The 23,424-nt window shown below is 38.8% G+C and overlaps 1 protein-coding gene across 1 annotated transcript in view; it reads left to right on the top strand.

Moving 5' to 3' along the window:
- Positions 1–20,405, top strand: part of LOC148020958 (uncharacterized) — a 44,324-nt gene extending 23,919 nt beyond the window's left edge. The window contains exon 6 of the mRNA XM_087698193.1: positions 20,173–20,405. Within this exon, the coding sequence (XP_087554319.1) occupies positions 20,173–20,405 (233 nt within the window). The remainder of the gene's footprint in view (positions 1–20,172) is intronic.
- Positions 20,406–23,424: the final 3,019 nt, after the last annotated feature.

The raw sequence follows: 23,424 nt of genomic DNA, 5'->3' as shown, positions 1-23,424 counted from the left end.
CCATGTAAGAAAGCCGTCTTGACATTCATCTGGTATAAATCCAAGTCAAGCTGAGCAACCAAAGCCAAGACTAAGCGCAGGGTGGTTATCTTAACCACAGGAGAAAATACCTCATCAAAGTCCACACCATGCTCTTGCTTAAAACCCTTTACTACCAATATAGCCTTGTATGCTGGCTTGGGGTGTCTAGGGGTACCTTTTAGCTTGTACACCCACTTGCATGGAAAAGCCTTCTTGCCCATAAGTAAGGAAACCAAATTCCAAGTGTCATTCTTATGCAGGGAGTCTATCTCAGACTGCATAGCTCTCTCCCAAGAGTGACTGTCACCCCTGCGCATAGCCTCATCATAGGTGAAAGGCTCTCCTGCATCTGTAGCCAAGACATAATGCATCAAGGGCTGAAATCTATCAGGTGGATGTCTGTCTCTAGTAGACCGTCTCACAGTAGGCTCTGTTGCGTGCCTAGATGCCTGTCCAACACCCTGACCATGAGCATCTGCTGCAGCTATAGGCTGTCCAATTGGCTGTGTGGGAGCTTTCGGCTCCTCCTGAAATATGATCCTGCGGATCTCAACAACTCTCTCAGGCTGCCTATGCATCTTGTCTTCATGGAAGACTACATCATGACTATGGATGAATTTCCGCGCATACAGATCCCAGAGACGGTAACCCATCTTGCCTGCATCCCCATAACCAAGGAAAATGCATTTGACACTCTTGGGATCCAGCTTACTTCTCTTGTCCCTAGGCACATGGTAAAATGCCTCACATCCAAAGACACGGAGATGCGCATAAGAGGGGGGTTTTCCAGTCCATACCTCCTCTACAACCTGGAAATCCAAACCACTAGAAGGTGATTTGTTTATGATATGCATAGCTGTACTAATTGCCTCAGCCCAAAAGCTTTGTGGTAGGCCTGCATGGCTAAGCATGCTGCGTACACGCTCTTGGATGGTTCTATTCATCCGCTTAGCCAAACCATTCTGGGGGGGGGGGGGTGTAGGGGGCGGTCAATTGATGCTTAATACCCCTCTCATCACATAACTGCTCAAAAGCACGTGAGACATACTCACCCCCATTATCTGTCCTTAGGCATTTTAGCCTATACCCAGACTGGTTCTCAACCAATGCAAGCCATCTTTGAAACACAACCAAGACATCGGATTTTAACTTAATGGGATAAGCCCAAAATTTCCATGAAAAATCATCTATGAACGTAACAAAATACTTTGCACCACCCATAGACTGACAAGGCATGGGCCCACAGACATCCGAATGTACCAATGCCAAGGGCTCACTCCTGCGTGGCCTACTAGACTTCTTATGCGTAGACCTAGTCTGCCAGCCATAAAGACAACGCTCACATGAATGAAAACATGCATAATCAAGGGGCGGTAAGTACTGCAAACCAGAAAGCATTTTCATTCCCTTCAAAGACATATGGCCCAAACGGGCATGCCAAAGAGATACATGTGGGATAGGATCCACAGACAAAACATGATCAAGGGAAGAAGCTGATACAATCAAGGGGTAGAGACTGCTAGCCTTGGCACCTCTCGCAATCACAAGTCTGCCATGAGTGATCTTCCATGCAGAGTCTCCAAAAGATACATGATATCCTACGTCATCAAGCTGTCCAATTGACATGAGACTGCGTGCCAAAGCAGGTACATGACGTACATCCTACATAACAAAACTGCTGCCAGAAGGAAACTACAGCCTAACATCACCAATGCCCACAATATCAAGAGAGTTGTCATCACCCAAGCGCACAGAACCTGAAATAGTACGGTATGAATGAAACCACTCTCGGCAAGGTGTCACATGAAAGGACGCACCTGAGTCCAAGAGCCAACACTGTGCATACATAGAGTGTATCTCTGTCATCTGCGAAGCACTAGAAGAAGCTGCTAGGATATAATCATCATCATCAACATTCTCAGGCTGCATAACATTGATCTCTTCAATTTTAACACTGGACTTTGCAGGTACTATGCTGCGATCAGAAGACTTATCCTGCACTTTGTCTTTCCCCTTATCTTTGCACCTTTCATTGCGCAATTCATGGCATTGTGGTCTAATATGGTACTTTTTCCCACAATGGTTGACAAGTAACATCTGCATTCCTACCACGGGATTTACTACGTGACTTCCCAGGAGACTTGGACCGAGATTTTTGAGAGTCCCATCCACGGCCACTACCACTACCATGCTATCCATATCCATCATTCCTGCCTCTAACTGTCATATCATGTGACACATGAGAGGCATCCAAATTCTTATGGTTAACCTCTTCTTATAGAAGAGCACTCTCGACATTAGATAATTTCAAGGTAGCAGTAGAGGCACATAATGCAGTGCGGAATACATCCCATGACTCATTAAGAGTACCAACCAAGAAAAGAGGAGTGACATCCTCTGCAAAAGTGATGTCCTGCGAAGTTAAGTTCTTGAGTATAGCATGGATAGTGAAATACATAATTTCAGCGTGTTTCAGCATGAAAAATCCATGTCAGTCCATACATATATGCTTGCTATAATAAATTTCAGATTTCAGTAAAAGAGAGCTAACAGTGCCAAAATCGGATCCCAAGGCAATCAGATATTGCCAAGACCAAATCCGGCATCATGCGGGCATAGCATAAGCATATGACGGTCGATAAACATGAATCCAACACCCAAGTATGTCATACAAACATATGCCAGTGAGTAGGTACACCCCCCAGTCAATGGGGCAAAGTGTTCCTGCCAGTACCAAAACTTGATACAAGTAGGTGTCAATTCACAAAGATACGGATCCAAAAATGAGACTTAGCTCATAAGCATATAGTGAACCAAGACATATGATGTATCATCCCAAAAGGTAAGAAGTCCCAAAGGCTCAAGTGTTTGTAACTGCTCAATGGCATGTAACGGCTCAATGCATAAAATTACTGCCTATTCAATGTTTGATAAGCATTCAAGAATGCTCCCACTAGCACAAAAATCATATGTACGAGCTCAAGAGCTCAAGCCAAGGTAAGACACAGTGCCAATGACATAAGTCCAAGATAATACATCAATAGTACATCCCGAACATGTAGGCAGTAGAGCATCCGTATGTAGCATCCATAAGCATGTATGACATCAAATACATCCCAATCCAAACTCTGACAAGCCAAGTAACATCCAAGACTACTCCAGATAATCCAAAATGCATCCAATTTGGAGCTTCAATGAGCACTCAAGCTCAACGTATGCATAGGGTAATCAACTATGACATGAGCATCAAGCCGTAGGCAACAGATATGCATAAACCCAAGAAGCATCACTGTCAAAGCATATACCAATGTCAATAAGTGCGGGCTGAAATAAGCTCAAGCTTCCAAAAGCATCCGCATTCAATGACAAGATCAAAGTTGTCCCTCGATGATCAATACATCATAGCATAACCCAAGACATACATCCGGAACCAGTAGGCATATGTCAAAGCATGAAAGATAGCTTCAGCCCAAGAGTATTCAGCATGCATTTACTATTATAAACTATGTATTTCCAACTCTAAAATCAGGCCAAAGTCATAGCATTACATGTAGCTTCAATCCACCAATCAATCAGGATGCAATAGACATCAAACTGGTTATGTAGTCATGCCCTAAAATACATGCTGTCTCAGACCTGAAATCTATTGTAGAAATTTTGTCATCAGAATTTGGCAAATACAACATCACCATTACATCCAGAGAGTGCCAAAACCCTAACTTAGACTCTTATCTTGCCTGAATCGGGTTCCGAATGCCCGAGATATGGCAAAAAGAGTGATTTTTGGGCCAGATTTTGAAATAGGCGCAAAAAAAACGTGAGCTACCTTGGGGGGTATGCTATCCCATGTGTCAACAATGGGCCCAAAGGGGGCACAAATGAGGGCCAAAGAAGGCCTATACCAAGCCTCAGCAAGCCTTGATAGGCTGGAAGCAAGATCCAGGTGAAGGAAGCTCCAAGAGGTGTGAGCTATGACTGCCCACAACTTGTTTATAGCTTGTGAGACCTGAGAACTAAAGTAAACCCTGAAGAAAATGATCAAATACCTTTGATGTAATGCCCTGAAGGTGCCCAACAATGCCGGGAAGGTGCTGGGGAAGTCGAGGAGTGACGGGAGCTCGAAAGAGTTGGATATGGCTGTCGGGAAGGAGACCCAATGCAAGTAGGGAGTCGATGGGATGCTGAGAATGCCACAAACCAAGCTCAAGAGTCGGAAAGCAAAGCTCTGATACCAATTGAAAGGGAGCGATGGATTGAAGGTTGGACTCGAGACCTATGGCAGGAGAGCAAGATCAAGAAAGGGAGAGACTAGAAATGGGAACTCCAACACCTAGAATGTGTGACCGGGCCTTCCTTTATTCAAACTGTCACTAAAAGAATAAAGAATAAAGTGACGGTGACGGGTGCTTGCCGCCTGCAGTGTGCAGTGGTGGTGACTGTCAGTGTAGTAATACACAAGCGGCTAGGCAGAGGCGCCTTTACCCCCAACAATTGCATCCATCCTCTAAGTCATCTTGAAGGGGTTTATCTTATTGTGATTTTATAGGCAACTCGATATATCGACAAGGCTACTACCATAAGCTTGTTATCCTAGTCACTCTTAGAGGTTAGGACTATTTTCATTAGCACATTAATTAAGATATGATTTGTTTGTTTTGCTTGAGGATAGTAAAAAAATGATTTCTAATAAAAAACCATGAAGGTGGACAACAAGTGGGCAATCACTTCATCTTGGTCACTCATTATCTTGAGGAGACAACTGAATCAAGAGATTACTATCACTCACTATCTCAATGGGACAACTAGACCAAGAGATTACAAACTGCTATCATTCTAATGTTTTTCTTTGAGTGGCCCTAGCTTTGGCACACTTTGTTAGATAGTTTTTCAATACAATGATAACTTTGCGTATAAGTACTAGGCTACAAGTTCGATAGGTCCAATGAAATTCTTGAAAGCTTGACATGGTACGATAGATGTCAGTTCCATTTCATCTTTTCTAATTGGGTGGGTTGATATTCATCACAATGCTTTACAAATCTAGCCACATCATGGAATAGGGTAGGCTACCACACTCATGTGTTTGCGAGTTCATAGCCCAAGTGCAACAATGAATTTGAAGAAAAACCATTTGTTGACTTTGTGGTAAAGAAATTTCCTTCCGACAGTGTCTTCATCAAAGTGTCCTCCTACTATTCCACTGTGTACTTCAATGAGCATACTGTACATCTTATATTCACAAACACATCTTTTCATAATACCATCCTATCCTAATTGATATAGTTGGCCCCATGATTAGTTTTGATAGTATTGAATCTTAATGAGAAGATCCTAAAAGATTGCCTTCTTGATTACCCAATGGGGAATTCCTTTCTATATAATTTCAACAATGTAATCAGCCCAATATGGAGTAAGGTCTAGTTTACACAACTCTTCTTCTCTAGATATCATAAACAAATGGGTATCAAGAAGGTTATCCATGATTCATTTTTCTAGACATTCTCCATTTTTGGTCTATCTGCTAGGCATAATGTGGCCAGTATCACACGTGCACACTCGTTTGATAATTGATCATGTAGTAAATAAACAAAATCCACAATAAATAAAATAAAATAAACTAACTTTCATAGTGAGTCTTGGTAAAATATTGTGATTAATTTAATTCCACAACATTTCATGGGGGTGAAAAAGGAACTATCTCTAATTAATAAAACAAAGTAAAATGCAAGGGTGGTCAACCTCATGCCTCATGCAGTGAATCTACACCTTCTTATGGAATAAGGTTCCATGAATTTTACACAAAACCTCATGCAATGAATCTATATCCGTGGGATATTTAATATGACTGAGAGTGGTAGACATTTATTAGATGGTCATAAGTCAGAGTTAGCACTTATCTAATGTTATTGTGAATCGTAGGTATTTATTAGATGGGTCATGAGTTGGAGTTAGTGCTAATTTTTGAATGCACTAAGATTCTTCCAGAGAATGATTTCTATATTTCACTAGATACCTATAATATTGATTTTTCATTTTGGTTCTAGTTTGGTCATACTCAAGGATCACTTCAAGAATTAAAATTTTTGTATCTTCTTCTAACAAAGAAGGGCCATTAAGAACATGTGTAATTGGAGATGTTCCCTTAGAAGGTTTCAACAAGCTAATGTGAAAAAAATTATGAAGTTTTTAATGAGGACAAATGACCAATCTAAATGCGTTCTCATTAAACTTAACAATATGAAAAGGTTGTAATACCTTGGGGGATTAATTTAATTCTTTTCAATTCCTAACCACACTTAGTCATTTTCTTGATATTTATTAGCCTTGCACTCCTTGTTTGCTTGGCCTACATATTGCAATTGTGATTGCTTAATCTTTTTAGTGACTTTCTCAAAAAAATTTCTATGATCACAAGCCAAAGTGTTAGTGGGCTAGAACATTAGTAGCAATTGTGGTTATGGGGATAGATAATTTCTTTTCTTAAATAATTTCAAAAGGTGCTCTATTGGTAGCAAATGTAGGATATTATTTAAGAAAACTAAAGGATAGGTAAGTGTTGGTCCCAATTATTTAGTCTATCGATTGTGTAGGATCTAAGAAGGTCAAGGCTAATACTATTAGTCACTTCAGTTTGTCCATTAGTCTCAGGGTAAAAAGTTGAGGTAAGATCCTTCTTAGAACCTAAAATTTTAAATAATGCACCAAAATAATTACAAAATTGTCCATCATGATCAGAAAGTGTGACCTTAGGAAACCCATAATAAGAAAAAATCGTGTTAATGAAAAGTTTAGTATCTTGTGGGGTAAACATAGTCTTTTTTTTAGGAATAAAGCAAGCATTATTATTGAATCTATTCACAATTTTCCAAATCATATCATGGTGTGCAAACATTGTGGGAAGGCTAGTAATAAAATTCATAGAAATTTGTTTCCATGATCAATTAGATACAAGTAGGGGCATAAGCAAACCATATGATTTTTCATGATGATGTTTAATACATTGATACACAATATGTTCAGGCATATATTTTTCTATATCATGCTTCATTGTAAGCCAAATAAAATAAAAATAAGGATCTAAAGCATAGGTAGGAATCATTGCATCAAAAGTTTGAAATTCAATAGTGGAAGCATGATTCAGATACACACTTTTCATTTTATCAAAATCAAGCAAATGATATGATGCAATATTTTCTATTGGCCTACAACTCAATGTATACGCAACCACATTAACATGGTTTGGCTAGTATTGAATTATTGAATAAAAATTTTGGATAAAAGAAGCCCATTCAATGTGTCGATAAAAATTTAGAGTTTGGTTCAATGGCCAATTGATCAATTTTTATGAGAATCTCTAATCTCATAAGGTAATGTTTCCAAATATCTAAAGCATGAACCATAGCCAATAATTATTTGCTATAAGTAATGTGGTTTTATTCAAAAGGTTTCAATTTATGACTCTCATAGGCGATAGGATGATCATTTTGCATTAAAATGGCACCTACACTTGAACCGCTAGCATCAATGAGACTACAAGAAAAAAGATTGGGAAAAATTTGGTAATTAAAGGATAGGTGCATGAGCCAAAATATATAACAAAGTGTCACAAATTTTTTTGACTAGGGCCCCAATGAAAAACAATATTTTTATGCAACAACATAGTCAAAGGCAAAGCAATCAATGAAATTTTTTTGGCAACTTTTCTATAAAAACTAGTTAACTCTAGAAAAGATTTAAATTCATGTACACTCTTAGGATTAGATAAATATTTATAGTTTGAATTTTCTTAGGATCCATAGTGATACCATTGATAGAAATTACATGTTCCAAATATTTAATTTGGTTTTGAAAGAAATAACTCTTATTAAGATTGACATACAAATTATTTTTATGTAGTAAATAAAATATAATGCTAATATGGTTCTTATGACTCTTTTGAGTTACTAAAATCAAGTATATTATCAAAGAAAATAATATAGAAAATTTTTATTCATCATACATGAAAATGTAGCTAGTGTATTAATGAAACCAAAGGGCATAACAAAAATTCACAGTGACCAAACTATATTCTAAATGCGATCTTAAATACATAAGATGAATCCATACGAACTTGATGATATCCTAATTTAAGATTTATCTTAAATTTTTGACTCCCCTAAGTTTGTCATAAGAAAATCATCAACTCTTGGAATCTCGAGGGGTCCACTAGGGTTTACGGTATGGTACCATGTGAGTGTAAGGGAGGGGGGTTATTTAAGGGAAGAAATGTACATTTTATAAGATAAGGTCCCATAAATAGGGGGTAGATAAGGGATATTTTCATATATTTCTTGCACGCAGGTGACGTCTCCTTATTACTACTAGTGAATCCCCCATGCTTGGAATAGAGTACATATTTTTAACAATCACCTTATTTAAAGCTCTATAATCAATGCACATCTGATATGTTTTATTTTTCTTTTCAGCTAACAAAACAAGTGCACTAAAAGGAGAAGAACTAGGATGAATCAAGTGTTTATTTAATAATTTAGTTACTCGTCTTTGAATTTACTTTTGGTGCAAAGGACTATGCCTATATGAAGCTTTATGTTGTGGAGAAACCCCAAGGAAAAGTTCACTTTTGTGATCTAATATCCATGAGATGGTGGTACTTCAAGTAGATAATCATCCGCAAAACAATGCTTCTATGAACTTAAAATCTTTTTTTTTTTTTTGGTAGGTGTCAATGTAGAAAATTCAAATTTTTACTTCAATCACAAAAACTCATGTATGCCTTGTGTGACTAATTAGTGGAAACAATTTAATCTCAGGGTCACTAGTCAAAGAAAGTATTTATCCTTGGTATTTAAAAGTTATATTGTGAGTATGATAATAAATCAAAGGATTGAATTGATGTCTAAATGGTATACAAGAATGATATATTGACAATTGAAGAGGTGTAACTAGGAAATCACATTTTTCTTTATATGTACCCATAGAGAATTTTAACCCTTTGATTTTGCATTTTCAATTATATATAATGCATTGAAATGCAAATTTACCCTTGTATTATGAAGGACTAGTTTCTAGTTGCAACTTCCTAACCAATTTTTTTGAAATAAAATTATGAGAATTACCATCATCCTATCGGATAGTAATATATGAATCATTCACAGAATCTTTCATCTTCAATAAGTCATGTAAAGAAATAGATGTACTTGGTTTTTCTTCAATTGATGCCTCTTGCAACGAAGTATTCATAGTCCAATCAAGGGTGTAATCACATAGCTCCTCAATGTTGTGTAACTAGGTCATGTTTTGAGTGAAAGTTGAGCTTGAAAATTTGATAAAACATGTCTAGGTTTTCCACAATGATGACAAGTAAACTTGGATATTTTATTTTGAGCATTAAGATTTATACTTTGATGTTTTACCTTATTTTTTGCATTATTTTTTATATACCTTCATGTGTTGTCACTTTTTGGTTAGAAATTGGAAGACTTGTTGGGTGGAGAGGAACTAGGGCCATAAGTCATAAAAAGTTTCTTTTGGATATGGTTGTTATTAAAAGGTCAGTGTAGATGCAAGCTCTCATGTCACCTAGCTCAATTGCTCAATATTATCTCAATTCAACCAAAAGTTCTTAAGATCGAGTCACTCAACCAATCTTATTCAAAAGAGGTGAGTAAAACTTATTTATGTACAACTCAAGGTAATTGATTAGGTTATTGGACACTTGAGTTTGGATAGAGTAGTCTTGCAATCAATTCCAATTTGTGAACTTTATTGATGGATTTTATCTCACTCCAAATATTTGGTGCACTTCCAATTGGGATGTCTTGATTCAAGCCCTTCCCCTTCTCAGATACTCAATCCTTTAACCTCTCAGTGGTTGTATTTATCTTGCACATGTAAGCTTAATAGTGTGAAGCATGATTCTTTGCCACCTACATCGTGTTTGAATGTGAAGATGAGTGTCATTGTGAGATGAACCGTGTTGCACCCTATGTGTCTACTATGTATATGGATTCTTGCATGTGTGTAGACAGTAAGGTGAATCAGTATGTGGTGTCTAAGGTGTGTGTCATGTGTGTACATTGTGGTATGAAGTGCCTAATTGTTTGTATGGATTATGTATGTGCAAGTGGACAAGTGAATGTGGGGTGTGTATGTGTATTACGTTATGAACTTCAAGTCTTGCATGTGGTGTCCAATGTGTTAGTAAGCATGTGAAGGTGCTTTACAATGTGAATAACATGTCTAGTGTGATGAGTGCATAAGTGAATTGCATGTGTGGCTAGCATAATTTGTGACCAATTTGTGTAACTAGCTGGTGCATGTACATGGCTATGTGCGAGTGTTTTGTGTGCGACTAATAAAAGTGTGTTGTGTGATGTAGCTAGTTCAAGTTGCAAAACTAGAGATCAACAACTAGCATGCTAGCTCTAGACCAAGTTTGTGTAACTTAGCTTTGGTAGTCATAAAGTAATTATGGATTTACTCTCACACTGATTACTCTTCCTTTGTATGAGGGCCAATAAACATGCCTTGAATGAATTCAAATGTCAAGTCCAATTGAGTGAGCGATCTGAATGCTTGATCCATATGCTAAACCTAAATGCAAGATCCAAATGGGTGGTCCATATTCAAGAGCTGAATACAAGATTTGAATGCTAGGAATGATTTGAATGTGAGGTTGAATGCCTTGAGTATAAGGGATGACCAAAATGACAAGTTCTAGTGTGGATTTGAATGCAACAACTGATTTGATGTTTTATCCGAATGCAAAGACAGATCTAGATGGAGAGATTTGAATGTAAGTTCCAAATGGTTGATCTGAATGAAAACTAGGACGTGTGGTCTAAGTGTTAAAAGAGAGAAAAATTTGGGTGCAAAACTTGGAAGAAATATCTAAATGCTTGTTTTGAGTGCAAGATCCAATTGCTAAATTTGGATGCACCAATTTCAATGTTGATTCAATGGTTTATCTCAAGGAATATGCACATTAGGCACAACTGCATTGAAGGAGTCAGGACAAATAGACTTATACTAGGTCACCAAATAGTGCTCTTAGAGCACTCTAACCTAGCCTGCCCCACAAGCCTTTCTACCTCAAGCTACAAAAGAACAACTACCTTGAGTAGTAGATGCATCTCACTAAACCAATTTGGTGGTTGAACTAGCAAAAGGTGATATGGTCTGCAACACCAAGCTAGTAAGATCACATTGAACAAAAAATTCAAGCATCCACATCCCTCCATCAAGCTCTCATCTTGAGTTCCCAAAGCACTTATCAAACCATTTTGAAAAGATAGAGAACTTAACACCTATTAGGAGACTTACAAGATGTCAATATCCTTGTAAGAAAGACATTTGTCTCACTAACTAGAGAGTGAAACCATGTTTAGAAGTTGGTGGGAGAAGCTTCCTTTGTGTGTAAGAAAACTCATGCTAAAGACCAAGGGCCTAGAACTCGATGCCAAGTCCTCGGCACACACACATGCAACCTTAGGCTCACAAACTCACATTAAGCTTTGTGTCTTTTTTCATTTCTTTTCACAATCAATGATGCATCAAATTTCTAGGTCTAAGCATTAAGATGACAACTTGCTTTTCTTGGACTCTACTCATTACATTTAGTGTTATTGACATATTATCATAGGGAGTTACTATGTTAAACAATCCAAGTGGCACTTATAGCACAATCACTAAACTAGTGGAGGCTTTTTGTCAAAGAAAATCAATGTACAAGTGTGTAATGTTGCACTTGGGGTATTGTAAGTCAGGTTTATATTTGCTTGCTCCTTTTTTAGACACCTAGATGATATCCGCCCTAGGTGCCAAAATTCTAGCAAGTGAGAAGTTCTTATCATTATCTCCTCCCACTCCTTGAACTTTTCTCCCTCTTGCCAAAGCCATTACTAGAACCAGTCTAAAGTAATAGGATTTGATACCCTTCCTCATCATAAGCAACATAAAGGTCTATGTAAACCTCTTCTTCTAGTAGTTTCCTCCACACACTACATAGGTACATTGGTTTGTAGATGGGTGATGATGGGTCTAGGTACTACTATTGGTGCCCTAGGTATTGCTACTTTTTGCTCATTAGTTCTTGAGCTTGAGTTCATGTTGCTCATTAGGTTCCATCCATAATTGAGCTCAAGTTCATGTTTGGGGATTAGGGTCTTCTACCACAAGGTTGTTGCTACCACAAGGAATGCATTGCACATGTGGACTTGCACATTGTTATAAAGCATCCTAAATCTTGATCGATTCTAGCTTAAGTCTTGCCATTTCTTGGGTGAAGTCCACCCCTTTTCCTTGTCCTGTGTATCAAAGATTGGGTACTCACTATGAATGGTGGATCTCTACATACACATGCACACACATACACATAGAATCTACATATTGACTCCCATCCCCCCTCCCCCACATATCCTCCCCTCCCCCACACCTCCTATCATGACACATCCCCCCTCCTCTAATTTTGTCTCTAAAATTTTTCAAATAAAAAGACCCATGACGTGAATTTACATTGAGCACATTTATAAACCCTTCTATTTTTAGAAAACTGCAAGTCAACATAATAAATATACTCTTTCTTTTGAACTCACATGGTATCTTACATGTTCTATGAGGTGTACTCTATGGGAGAACACACATAGAATCAGACGCAATGTACGGACCACATCAGTTATACCAAGGTCTACCACTAGACAGCCTAACCAAAGACCCTCCTTGCAAGCCTCAATGGTAGTTGCAACATACTCGGCCTCGGTAGTAGAGAAGGCTATGCATTTCTACACCCTAAACATCTAATAAACAACACCTCTAGCAAAGGTGAAGACCTAGCCAAAGGTGGACTTCCTACTATCTACATGTCCTGTATAATCAAAGTCAGTGTACCTCATGACTCCTGTATCTTGGCTACCATAATATATGCACATAGCTGCCATGCCCTTCAAGTATCGCATGATACCCTTGATGGCATCCCATTACCATTTGCCAAGTGTAGCCATATAGCATGCCATAACTCCCACTGTAAATGGTATGTCAGGATGAGTGGCTATCATAGCATACTTCAAACTTCCCACAATGGATGCATAAGGGATATTGGCCATCTTAGCCTTCTACTCATCAAACTACGGACAATCAGACTGACTAACCTTCACATGAGAAGGTAGAGGATAGGAAATAGGCGTACTATTCTGCATATAAAACCACTTAAGGATTTATTGGATATACTCCTTTTGTGTGACAGATAAAGAAGCCCCTTAGAGCGATCGTGCGTGATGCGCATCCCAAGAATATGCAATGCTTGTCCCATATCCTTTATCTCAAAGCTCTTCTTGAGCTAAGTTTTCAAGGCATCCAACTCATCATGAGTGCTTCCAACAATAAGCATATCATCATCCACATAGAATACCAAAATCATAATGCTACCATCACAAGCCTTCTTTGTGTACAAAAAGGAATCCATAGCACTACAAACTATATCCCTGTGAATGCATAAAAACGTCAAACTTATGGTACCATTCCCTAGGTATCTGTTTAAGGCAATAAAGACTCTTTCTTAACTTGCACATTAGGCGTTCCTTGCATTTTTCTTCAAAGCCCTTAAGTTTTTGCATATAAATGTCATCATGCAAGTTTTCATGTAAAAAAGCTATCTTTACATCCATCAGATAAAGGTCTTGAGCAACCAATGCTAGTACCAAGTATAGGGTCACCATTTTGATCATAGGAAAAAAGACTTCATTGAAGTCAATACCATATTCCTACTTTCAAATCCTTAGCTACCAATCTAGCCTTATAAGCAAACTTGGGGCATCTAGCTTGTATACCCACTTGTCTTGCGATACCTTCTTGCTACTAGGCAAAAGAACCAAATCCCATATATGGTTAGTCTATAAGGAGTTAACCTCCCACTTCATAGCCCTGTTCCATGAGTGACTACAATTTCTATACATGGCCTCATCATCATAAGAGAGGCTCACATGCATCTATCACCATAGCATAATTCATGGAGGGTGTACAACATTGAAGCTGGAGTCTAGCTTTAGTAGAGTATCTCAAAGCAAACTTGTGAGAGCTTTTGCTTGACCACCAAGACCCATGGACCACTTATTGCTCAAGCATTTCAAGTCAAATGCTAATGGCTACCTCTCACATTGCCGTGCACACCCTCTATCCTACAAGTGTAGTGAGCTAGCCTCCATGCCCAATCTAGTATCCTTCTCTCTCAAACTTTTTGATAGCTCCACGATCCGAGATGTGAGCTCAAGCAACCTCAATCCTCCACCTTCAAGCTCCATGCTCCATATCTATGATGCAAGATAAGAGATGAGAAGAAGAAGGGAAGAACAAAAGAAGAAGAGAGGAGAAGATGGAGAGCTTCTCCACCACAGTCTCTCACCCTCACACCCTCACACCCTCACTCTCTCACACTCACTCTCTCCAGCACAAGCAAGAACAAGAAGAAGAGAAGAAGAAGAGGAGAGCCACTTTTTGTCACATATCAAGAGTGAGATTCTCTATTCACTTTTTGGCTTTTATACATGTCAAAATCCGTTTTGGGCACCCATCCCCTTTTTTACATGAGCGGCCATCTTGCCTAGGTTCTATTTTCCTATTCCCTTCTATTTACATTGTCCCTTTACCTATGCCCATCTACACATTAAAAATTTCATAGGAGAGAGCATGGAACTCTTTTACAAAAATTTAGGGACACTTTTTCATTTTAAAATGCGAATTTTCCCTTTTACACTTGCCTTGAACTTTTAACATTGCTCTTGTGCTTTTGGCCTTTTCTCCTCTTATTCCTTCCGTCAAGTATCCTTTTTTCATATTTTTAAATTTTCTTAAATTTTCTTTTGCTTCCTTTTTGTTTTTCTTGCACTAGGGTTAACATTACTCCCCTCCTAGTCGAGTGCAAGTCCCATGGAACTTGTGGACAACTGCTGATGAGGGCTCGAGTAGCTGAAGGGTTGCCATGTGGATCAATGAAGGGGCCTTGTGAGGACATGGAGAAGAAGCATTTCAAAATGATGGAGGTTGTGAAGGCTGAGAGTGGATTGAGTAGGTGAAAGGGCCTTTGAAGTCAGTGGTTGGTTGCAAGGTATCGGATTCACTTGAATAGAAAAAGAAAGTGCATTGCCTAGGGAACTGGGAGTTGGGTGTAGCTTAGGGAGATAGGACTAACCATTGGCGATTGTGGCCTTCCTAGGTGTGTTGTACCCTTGATGCGCCTTAAGTGTGTGAAGTGGGGGAACAAAAGGGGCTAGGGGGTTAGGCACAGAATCCCCTGATCGAGGCCATCGAATGCACCTAACTTGAGGACCCCTTGTCATTATGGTGCTCATCAAAAGCGAGATGTATTACTTGTTTTCTCTTTTGATTTTTTTTCCCTTCCTTTTTTTTTTTGAAGACATGCAAAGAAGTAGTCCGCTTGTTCACGGTTGTGGGAGAAAGAGGTTGGGGGCTTGAGGGACTTGCTACCATGCATGTAGCCCTTTAGATTTGTGCGTACGTTTTGAGGCATTGTGGACAAGAATGGATGATTACATCTAGTGAATTGGCTATCATTCATATCCTCTAGTAGAGCCATGAAAAAAGATGGGAGAACTGTGGCTCGTATCATGAGTCTAGCCATTGCATAGCTATCTATGCCGACATTCAAGTCAAAAAAGAGGGGCGGTAGGAAATATTCCTTAGCAATAAGATCCTGTTTGAGCAACACCCTAAGTAACCTAAGGTAATTTCAAGTTTTAATGAAGGTTGGATCAGGGCAAGAGGAGAACTCACTAAGGAAGTGGGAGATGGAGGGCCTAAGGTCATCTACGGAGAATGTAAGAGCTTCTTCTAGTATAGTGGCATTTACATATATATCTTGGGGAAGTCATAGTGGCCATGGATGTCAAAATTAAAATCCACTCCTCTTGGATAGGGTATGTAGGTCGGGTCATCTCTCTCGTAGGATAGGGTGTTGCAAAAAGACATCCATGCATCCATGTTTGCATCCCAAATTATTCCTTTCCACTTGGGTTGTGCTTCATACCCCTTCACAGTCTTGGGCATGTCCATGATCTTATCTTCCCAATAATTTGGTGATCATGTCCTCCACAGTGTTGGGTTCTTTCCTCTTTCTTCATTCCATTGATCTGCAAGTATTTTGCCCATGTTTATCACCTCTTCCACCACTCTAGGGGATAGCACTCTGCTCATTGTTGGTGGGAATCGGAAGGTAAACTCAAAGGGTTGGCATTTATTTTCCCTCTATTCCCACACTGCGATTCCATGTTCCAATTTACAGGAAAGCACTCTTCCCTCTGTGGGATAGGGACTTCTAGAACTACTAGGGGTCACACCCTTAGCCTTCTTCTTACCTTCTCCAACATCTTCTTTCTCTTCCTTCAAACTTTGGTTTTTCTTTCAGGAGTTGGATCTTCTTGTGGAACTTCTTGTTATGCTTTTGATCATGGGGGGCTTGGTTGTGGAACTTGTTCTACTTCTTGTTGGCCCACCTCAAAACCTGGTCCTCCTTCAATAGGTGGCACATGTTGCTCTTCTCCTCTTGTGGACTCCAGTGGATTTTTGCATTTGGGCACACAAGTCATGCCTTATAGCTTTGTTGCGGGAAATCTTTAACTATCTTCTTCAAAACTTCCATGGCCTCCTCCTCTTCTAGTTGTGTGATATCTAGAATGGTGTTGAGGAAAGTACATTGTTGGCCGAACATTCTTGTCTCCACGCCCTCTGTCCTGCTCTTTGCTAGCACTCTCTTGCTTTTTGTATGGGCTAGATGGCTTGCCAAGTCTTTCACTCTTTCCTCACTCTTAACTATCCATTCTCTAGCTCTTTGCTTCATTTCTTCTAGACTTTTGTTTTGTCTTTGGGATAAAGCCACCATTCTTGGCTCCTGCTCTTTCCATGTAGTATTTGTGAAGGTTGTATTAATTAATCATCCTCTTCACACATCTTTAATATCTATTAGTTCCCTCAAATTGTCGATGCTATGGTACTTGAGTTGGTTGAATATTATTGTCTCGACAGTCAACCGGTACCTATTATGCTCCTTCCGAGAATAGAAGTTGTGTTTCCATTTTGCGTTCCTACAAAGATGCAATGACTTCTATTAGTTCACTTGCAAGGCCATTTTTCAACATGAAGGTAAAAAGACTGCAACTTTACGCAATGAAACAAAGGAACTTCAAAGATAGAATGGTGATTTTTGCTTTAAATAGTCCATAAATTCCAAGCAAGCATTGAATATTCTTCTTAAGTCTAAAGTCTCTATCTTTTTACTTTCGGGTTTTGATTTTAAAATTTTATTCTTGTTTTCTTTCCCTTTTTATGCTTTTATTATTCATTTTTCTATGAGGTTTTCTTTTCCACCTTTCCCCCTCCCCCTTGGGAATGATGCGAATCCTTCCTAGGATTGGAGGATGAAGGGTTAAGGGCATTAAGCATATGGGTGTGATGATTTTACTTTTTCATGAGCCAAGCGTAAAACTATAGGTTGTGCTCTAAGGTAGCATGACGGTCCATGTCCTAAGATTTAATGTTGACATGTGTAATGTAAGTCATGACAATAGTTAGTCACTAGAGTTGATCCAGCTATAACGTGTAGTTCTTCCTCACTTAGGATACGATCCAAGTAAGGATGGGCCATAACATGATCTTCTAAGGGTCGACTTGATGGCATGTCTTTTCTTGGCATTGGTCATGATTTGGCAACCCTCTTGTTCCCATTGGAGACGGAGAACATATCATTTTCATAGAAAAGAAGAGCCGGAGTCAGCCGGTGTTTTCATCTCTTCTAGTTCCTGACTAGTTGTAGAGACTTTGATCTTGCTATAATATGTGATCAGTCATTGTTTGCGAGCTTGCTCTTGATAAATTTCATTGGCAATAAACTTCTCGGCTACCATAGGGACTTTAACAAACAATTCTTCCCATGTGCATGGTAGAATGGGTACTTCCATTGTTAAAGGCTCGTTTAGGAGACCTAAGCCAACTAGTCATAGCTTTTAGCAAGCATGGTAAAGGTGGCATCCAAGTGTCTAATGCATGTGACCAAGTCATCCCCAGTGTTCTCAACTAGATCAAAGGCCAAGGAAAGAATGGATCTCCATTCATTAGAGGGTCTAAGGCCTATAGGGAGGTTGCGGTTTAACTAGGCTAGATGACTCAACAATTGGTGTCTGCTGCTTTGGTTGATCATTAGGGCACGTTGGTGGGTGAAAATGAGCGATCGGGGACATGATGCTGCATGGGCCAAGTGGGGTAACACATGAAAATATCATTTTTTTGTCTTTCTAACATATGCTTGTAGCAGGAGTTAGGTTGATAGATGGAAATCCCAAGTGGTACCATGCATGCTCGACATGTGGTTGTGATATTTCAGTTTTGAGCCATGTGCCTCATGCAGGAAGAGATATAATCGTATATGGAACATGTTCTCGCTTTTGATTTTGAGTCCTCGAGTGGAATTTTACGTGGCAAGGGGCATGTTTGCATCTAGCAACTAAGGGGAAGTAGGGGGCAACTTGGTAAAATAGGAAAAAAAGTAAAAAAGTGAGGAGTTTTTTAAAAAAGAAAGGAGGGGGAGAAGTGTTCTATACCAAACAATTAGCATATCAGAGAGAGAGAGAGAGAGAGAGAGAGAGAGAGAGAGAGAGAGAGAGAGAGAGAGAGAGAGAGAGAGAGAGAGAGAGAGAGAGAGAGAGAGAGAGATTTTGATGAATCTTGCATTTTTAAGAGAAGGGAAAAATTTGATGCTTAGAGGAAGAAGAAGAACAAGTTTTTAGAAGAAAGAGGCAGTGAAGCTGAAGTCATTAGAGCTGTGGAGCATGATGGCAATATATTGAAGATGGGGCTGTTGAAGCCAATTGGCTGATACGAGTTCTCAGGTTTCAGATAATGGTAATAAGTGTCTTCCTTTTGTCTTGTTTTCTTCTAGTGTTGCGTGGGGCACAGAGTATGAGATCTTTTATGATGTATGGATATGAGTGAAAGATAGCAGCAGAGGGCTATTATTCGTCGTGTTGAGAGTGATGTATATTAGTTAATTGTGTGAGGCTTCCTGTCAGGAGAGAAGAATGGAAGTAAAGGATCTCTACATCTGAAATTGGGTATGTGGTAGAGAATATGTATTCTGGGTAGGTGTTGAATGCACAAACTCGAGTTAGTGAAAATTTGGAAGGATTTGCAGCAAAAAAAATGATGAATTAGAGCTCATAATGTTCGAAGCTTCGTAACTCTTCATCAATGCAGGATATGATGAGATGTATCTGCTGTTATGATGAAATGATAATCTGATATCAAAGAAAGTGTCCTCCCATTTGCAATTTTGTACTTCTTGGAGTAGAGAAGTTATGTGTTTGCTGTATAGAGTAGCTGTGTATTTCTACAGTACTCTATGATACAATTCAGCAGCATCTACACCACCAACTTGGTTTCTCATGAAAGCCATCATGATTATCCATTTCTATATCAGTGTAAACTATGTTTTGTTGTAGTAATGGAATGTCTATAATAGTGAAATGCTTGTAGCGTCTAAATTTTCATGAAAATTTGCCATATAAAGCTTTGGTTACCTGCATTTTTGGTTTGTATTTGTGTGTGCTCTGAGAAAAGAATAACGGAAAGGATCTACAACTCATTTTGCATTGCTTAAGGCAACCACACTTTGTGGGGCAATTGTTGGGTGGGGTTGCCATCCATAAAAAATAGGAGTTGTGTGAATATGAAAGCTTGTGTTGTCAGAGTCTCAGCCATGGTTATTTTCGTATCAATTTCTCTCTAAATATGGTAAATTCTAAACTTGAAGGTTTAAATTGCTTAAGTGTTGAGTTGAAATCCCAATGAGGAGTGAGTGATCAAGAATATTTGATCCCGTGTTCAATGGTGCTATCTCGTGGATTTTGTTGAGGGGAGATCCTCAGTCTTTATCTTGTGGTGTTGTCTTCAGGGTTGTTAGAGGTTGATTACCCAATTCACCTACCATAGATTGGTGCCCCCACTGAGGATCTCCTATGTTGAAGATCTCTTGCCGATCTTATCAGTTGGGAAGTGTAAGGTTTGGAAACCAACCTATACTCAAACTCAAGCATGGCAGCTTTTTTTGGATATGAACCCTTCATTAGTACTGAAAATGAGGATGCTAATTAGTTTATCAAGAAATTGGAGTGGATGGCTTACCAAGATCAAACACTGATTCTGATAAGCTTCGAATGATCAGCATGCTTCTTGACGGTTCTACAAGATTATGGTGGAATTCACTGAATGAAGAGACAAGGGAAAATGGGAATGAAGTAAAAAATGATTTCCTTACAAGGTTTGCAACTAAGAAAACTCCTGAGTTTATGGAAATCTTTGGAAAGGATGCTTCAGGGGGGAAATGAGGAAGTATCTAAATTTGCTACAAGATTTGAAGAAAAATGGATAGAAATTGCAGAGAGTATGGAGCAACCTCCAATTATGTTCCTGAAAAAGGACAAGTTTGTTTCATTGCTCAGGCCTAAAATTAGAGAAAATATTATGATCAAAGACCTTGATACATATGAAGATGCGATCAAAATAGCCAAAGAAAAGCAAAGGAAAATATAATTGAGGTCGGATCAATCAAGAGGTATTGCTATGTATGCATTTTTACGGCCTAATCAGCTTGACACTGTTGCAAGAAATGTAGGACAGCAAGGTGTGAATCTTCATGGGGCATGTGAAAGAGTAGAGAATGGAACTCAACAAAGCCATAGGAAACCTAATGATGATGTGATTAATAAATTGCAGGAACAATTGGTAAATCTAAATTTGAATATGAGCCTATTGCAAGCAAGGCAGCCTCAAATGCAACCTAGATTTAGAGGACCTCCAAGAAATAGATGGGAAATTTTTTAATTCTTTAATTGCATGGATAGAGGCCATATTTCTCTCGATTGCCCTTATCCAAGAAGAACAAGAGGGGAGATGTATCCCATGCCACAACAGAATGCTAGGCAAGATGCTAGACCTCAATAGGAACAAAGGCCACTTGAACTAGCTATGCAATAGTTGGAAGAAGACTTGATGAAGGCACATCGGGTATGAATTTGATCGAAACCAACATGTCTGATGATGGAAAAAATGTAGATGTTTTAGCTAACAAGAAAGCTGGAGAGAGGGATACTAAAATTGAACCTCAGAGGGGCAGCAAGGATTAAACATGAAAAATATGTTACAGACGATCCAGAAACCAGCAAGAAAGATAGATAATGAAGGAAGATTCAAATGGGGGACTTTGCTTTGGGAGTCAATCAAGTTCCTTACAACTCGCTTGAGGATTTTTTAAGGTAAGAAGGATGATGTTACATATGGTCAGCTACTGTAGATGAACTCATCTCTGAGGAGGCAATGGCATGGGTTGGTTAGCATCAGGAAATGAAAAACCCAAACTGGGCATGTTGGAGTGGTATACCTAACTATTAGATGTGAAAGACATTATACCTGTTATGGATGCATAAATACATGGAAGGAAAATTGATCAAGTTTATGTTGATGGTGGTGAGCAAGTTTGCGTAATCACTGAAGAAGCAATGCTGAAAATGCATCCTAAAATGATAGAGAAGTCATTGTTTAAGGTCAAAATGGAAAACTACTCAAAAGTGAAATGTTTGGTAGTCATTGAGAACTTGGAAATCAACATTGGAGGCCAAAGAGTATGTTTGGATTTCCATGTTATGCCTACAAAACTTGGGGCATATCCTCTCATTTTGGGACGACCATGGCTAATTGGTACGAGGTCTAGACAAAACTAGTATAGAGGTCAATTGGAACTCTATCTAGAGAAGCTAGATCATAAGAGGGTGATCTTTGACATGAAAACAGGTCCGTCATACAAAATGGACATGAAAGTGATGATGGAGGTGACGAAAGTAATGATTCAAAAAATTCCAGCATTGATGATGAAGAAGATAGAGAATGGAAAGCTAGCCTACTATCTAGGGATGTTGACCTCTTTGGGTTGTCAATCCAGGGTTCAAAAAGAGAGGAAAAAGTTGTAAATATTGATGCAGGAAGGATAGACCTCATGCATGAAACATGTGATCAACAACCTGAAATGAATGTTGGACTGCCCAAGCTTATGAATATGCTGGGAAATGACTTGACTAATGATGAAAGAGATAAATATTCTGCCATTTTTTTAAAATACCCGAAATTGTTTGCTTCAAAATATCACCAACTGAGGGGTACTAACGGCATTGTGCGCCATATCAAACCAATGGCTCAAAAACTTAAGAGACTTGATACAATTCAGGAAAATGTTCTTAAAGCTGAAATTCAAAAGTTACTTAATGTGGGATTTATCTATCCTGTTGATGATGCAGAGTGGGTATCTTCTGATGTAATCAGGCCAAAGAAGAATGAAAAATGGAGAGTATGTGTTGATTTCAAGCCCCTTAATGTAGTGACTAAGAGGGACTACTATCCTCTTTTGTTTCAGCATGAGATCTTGGATCAAGTGGCTGGTCATGAATTTTACAGTGTGTGCGATGGATATTGTGGATATTTTCGGATCATATTAGTAGAAGAAGATCAGAAGAAAACAATGTTCATTACCCCATGGGGATGCTTTTGCTCTAGAGTAATGCCCTTTGGTGTTTGATGAATGCATATGCCAGCTTTTCAAGATGGGTTAACGGGATATTTTCCCCTTTCATTGGGAAATCTTTGCGGGTGTTTATGGACAACTTTTGTGTGTACATCTCGAGGACATTACACTCTCAAAAACTTAATGAAGTTTAATGCAGACTTGATGAGGATGGCAATCAGTTGAACCCTAATAATGCAAAATAACAAGAACTAGAGTGATACTCTTGGGTCATGAAGTGTCTACTAATGGTATTTCACCTGAGCCTAGTAAAGTTGAGGCTTTACTTCTAGTACTTACTAGTTCTTAGTTGCTTCCACAGGTTTTGCGATCTGTTGAAAATGCTCCAAGAGTTACTGAGTGGCTCTGGCTTTGCAAAAACTTGAATTTACATGTTTGAAGGAGGATACTATAAGAGCTAGCTTAGTTGATATTTTGACTTATAAAGAACATGTTAAAAGTGCATCTATTATAAGACGAAAACTAATTCTGCATCCGCAAATTCATGAGGAGATGAAGGATAAAGATGCTACCTTGTTTTTTTATGGCAGTTACAAAAGAGTACTGAAAAAGGGAGGACTAGGTTTTGTCATTATGGATGCTAAAAATTGAGAAATCTTTTCTAGAAGTCAAGAAAGTAAAGAGATACAAAGTAACAATTAAGCTGAATATGCAAGTTTACATGCTGGCTTGAAATAGTGTATTCAATTGAGATATAGGGGAAGATAATTGCAAAAGGAGATGCTATGTTGGTGGTAAGACAGATCAAAATGTTTGGAAAGCCAATAACTATA

The sequence above is a fragment of the Lygodium microphyllum genome, chromosome 18 (genome assembly GCF_053477565.2).
Source record: "Lygodium microphyllum isolate KBCC chromosome 18, Lygodium_microphyllum_v1.1.10, whole genome shotgun sequence".
Classification (NCBI taxonomy): domain Eukaryota; kingdom Viridiplantae; phylum Streptophyta; class Polypodiopsida; order Schizaeales; family Lygodiaceae; genus Lygodium; species Lygodium microphyllum.
The sequence above is the reverse complement of the archived record's forward strand: the minus strand, read 5'-3'. Positions and strand labels throughout refer to the sequence as shown.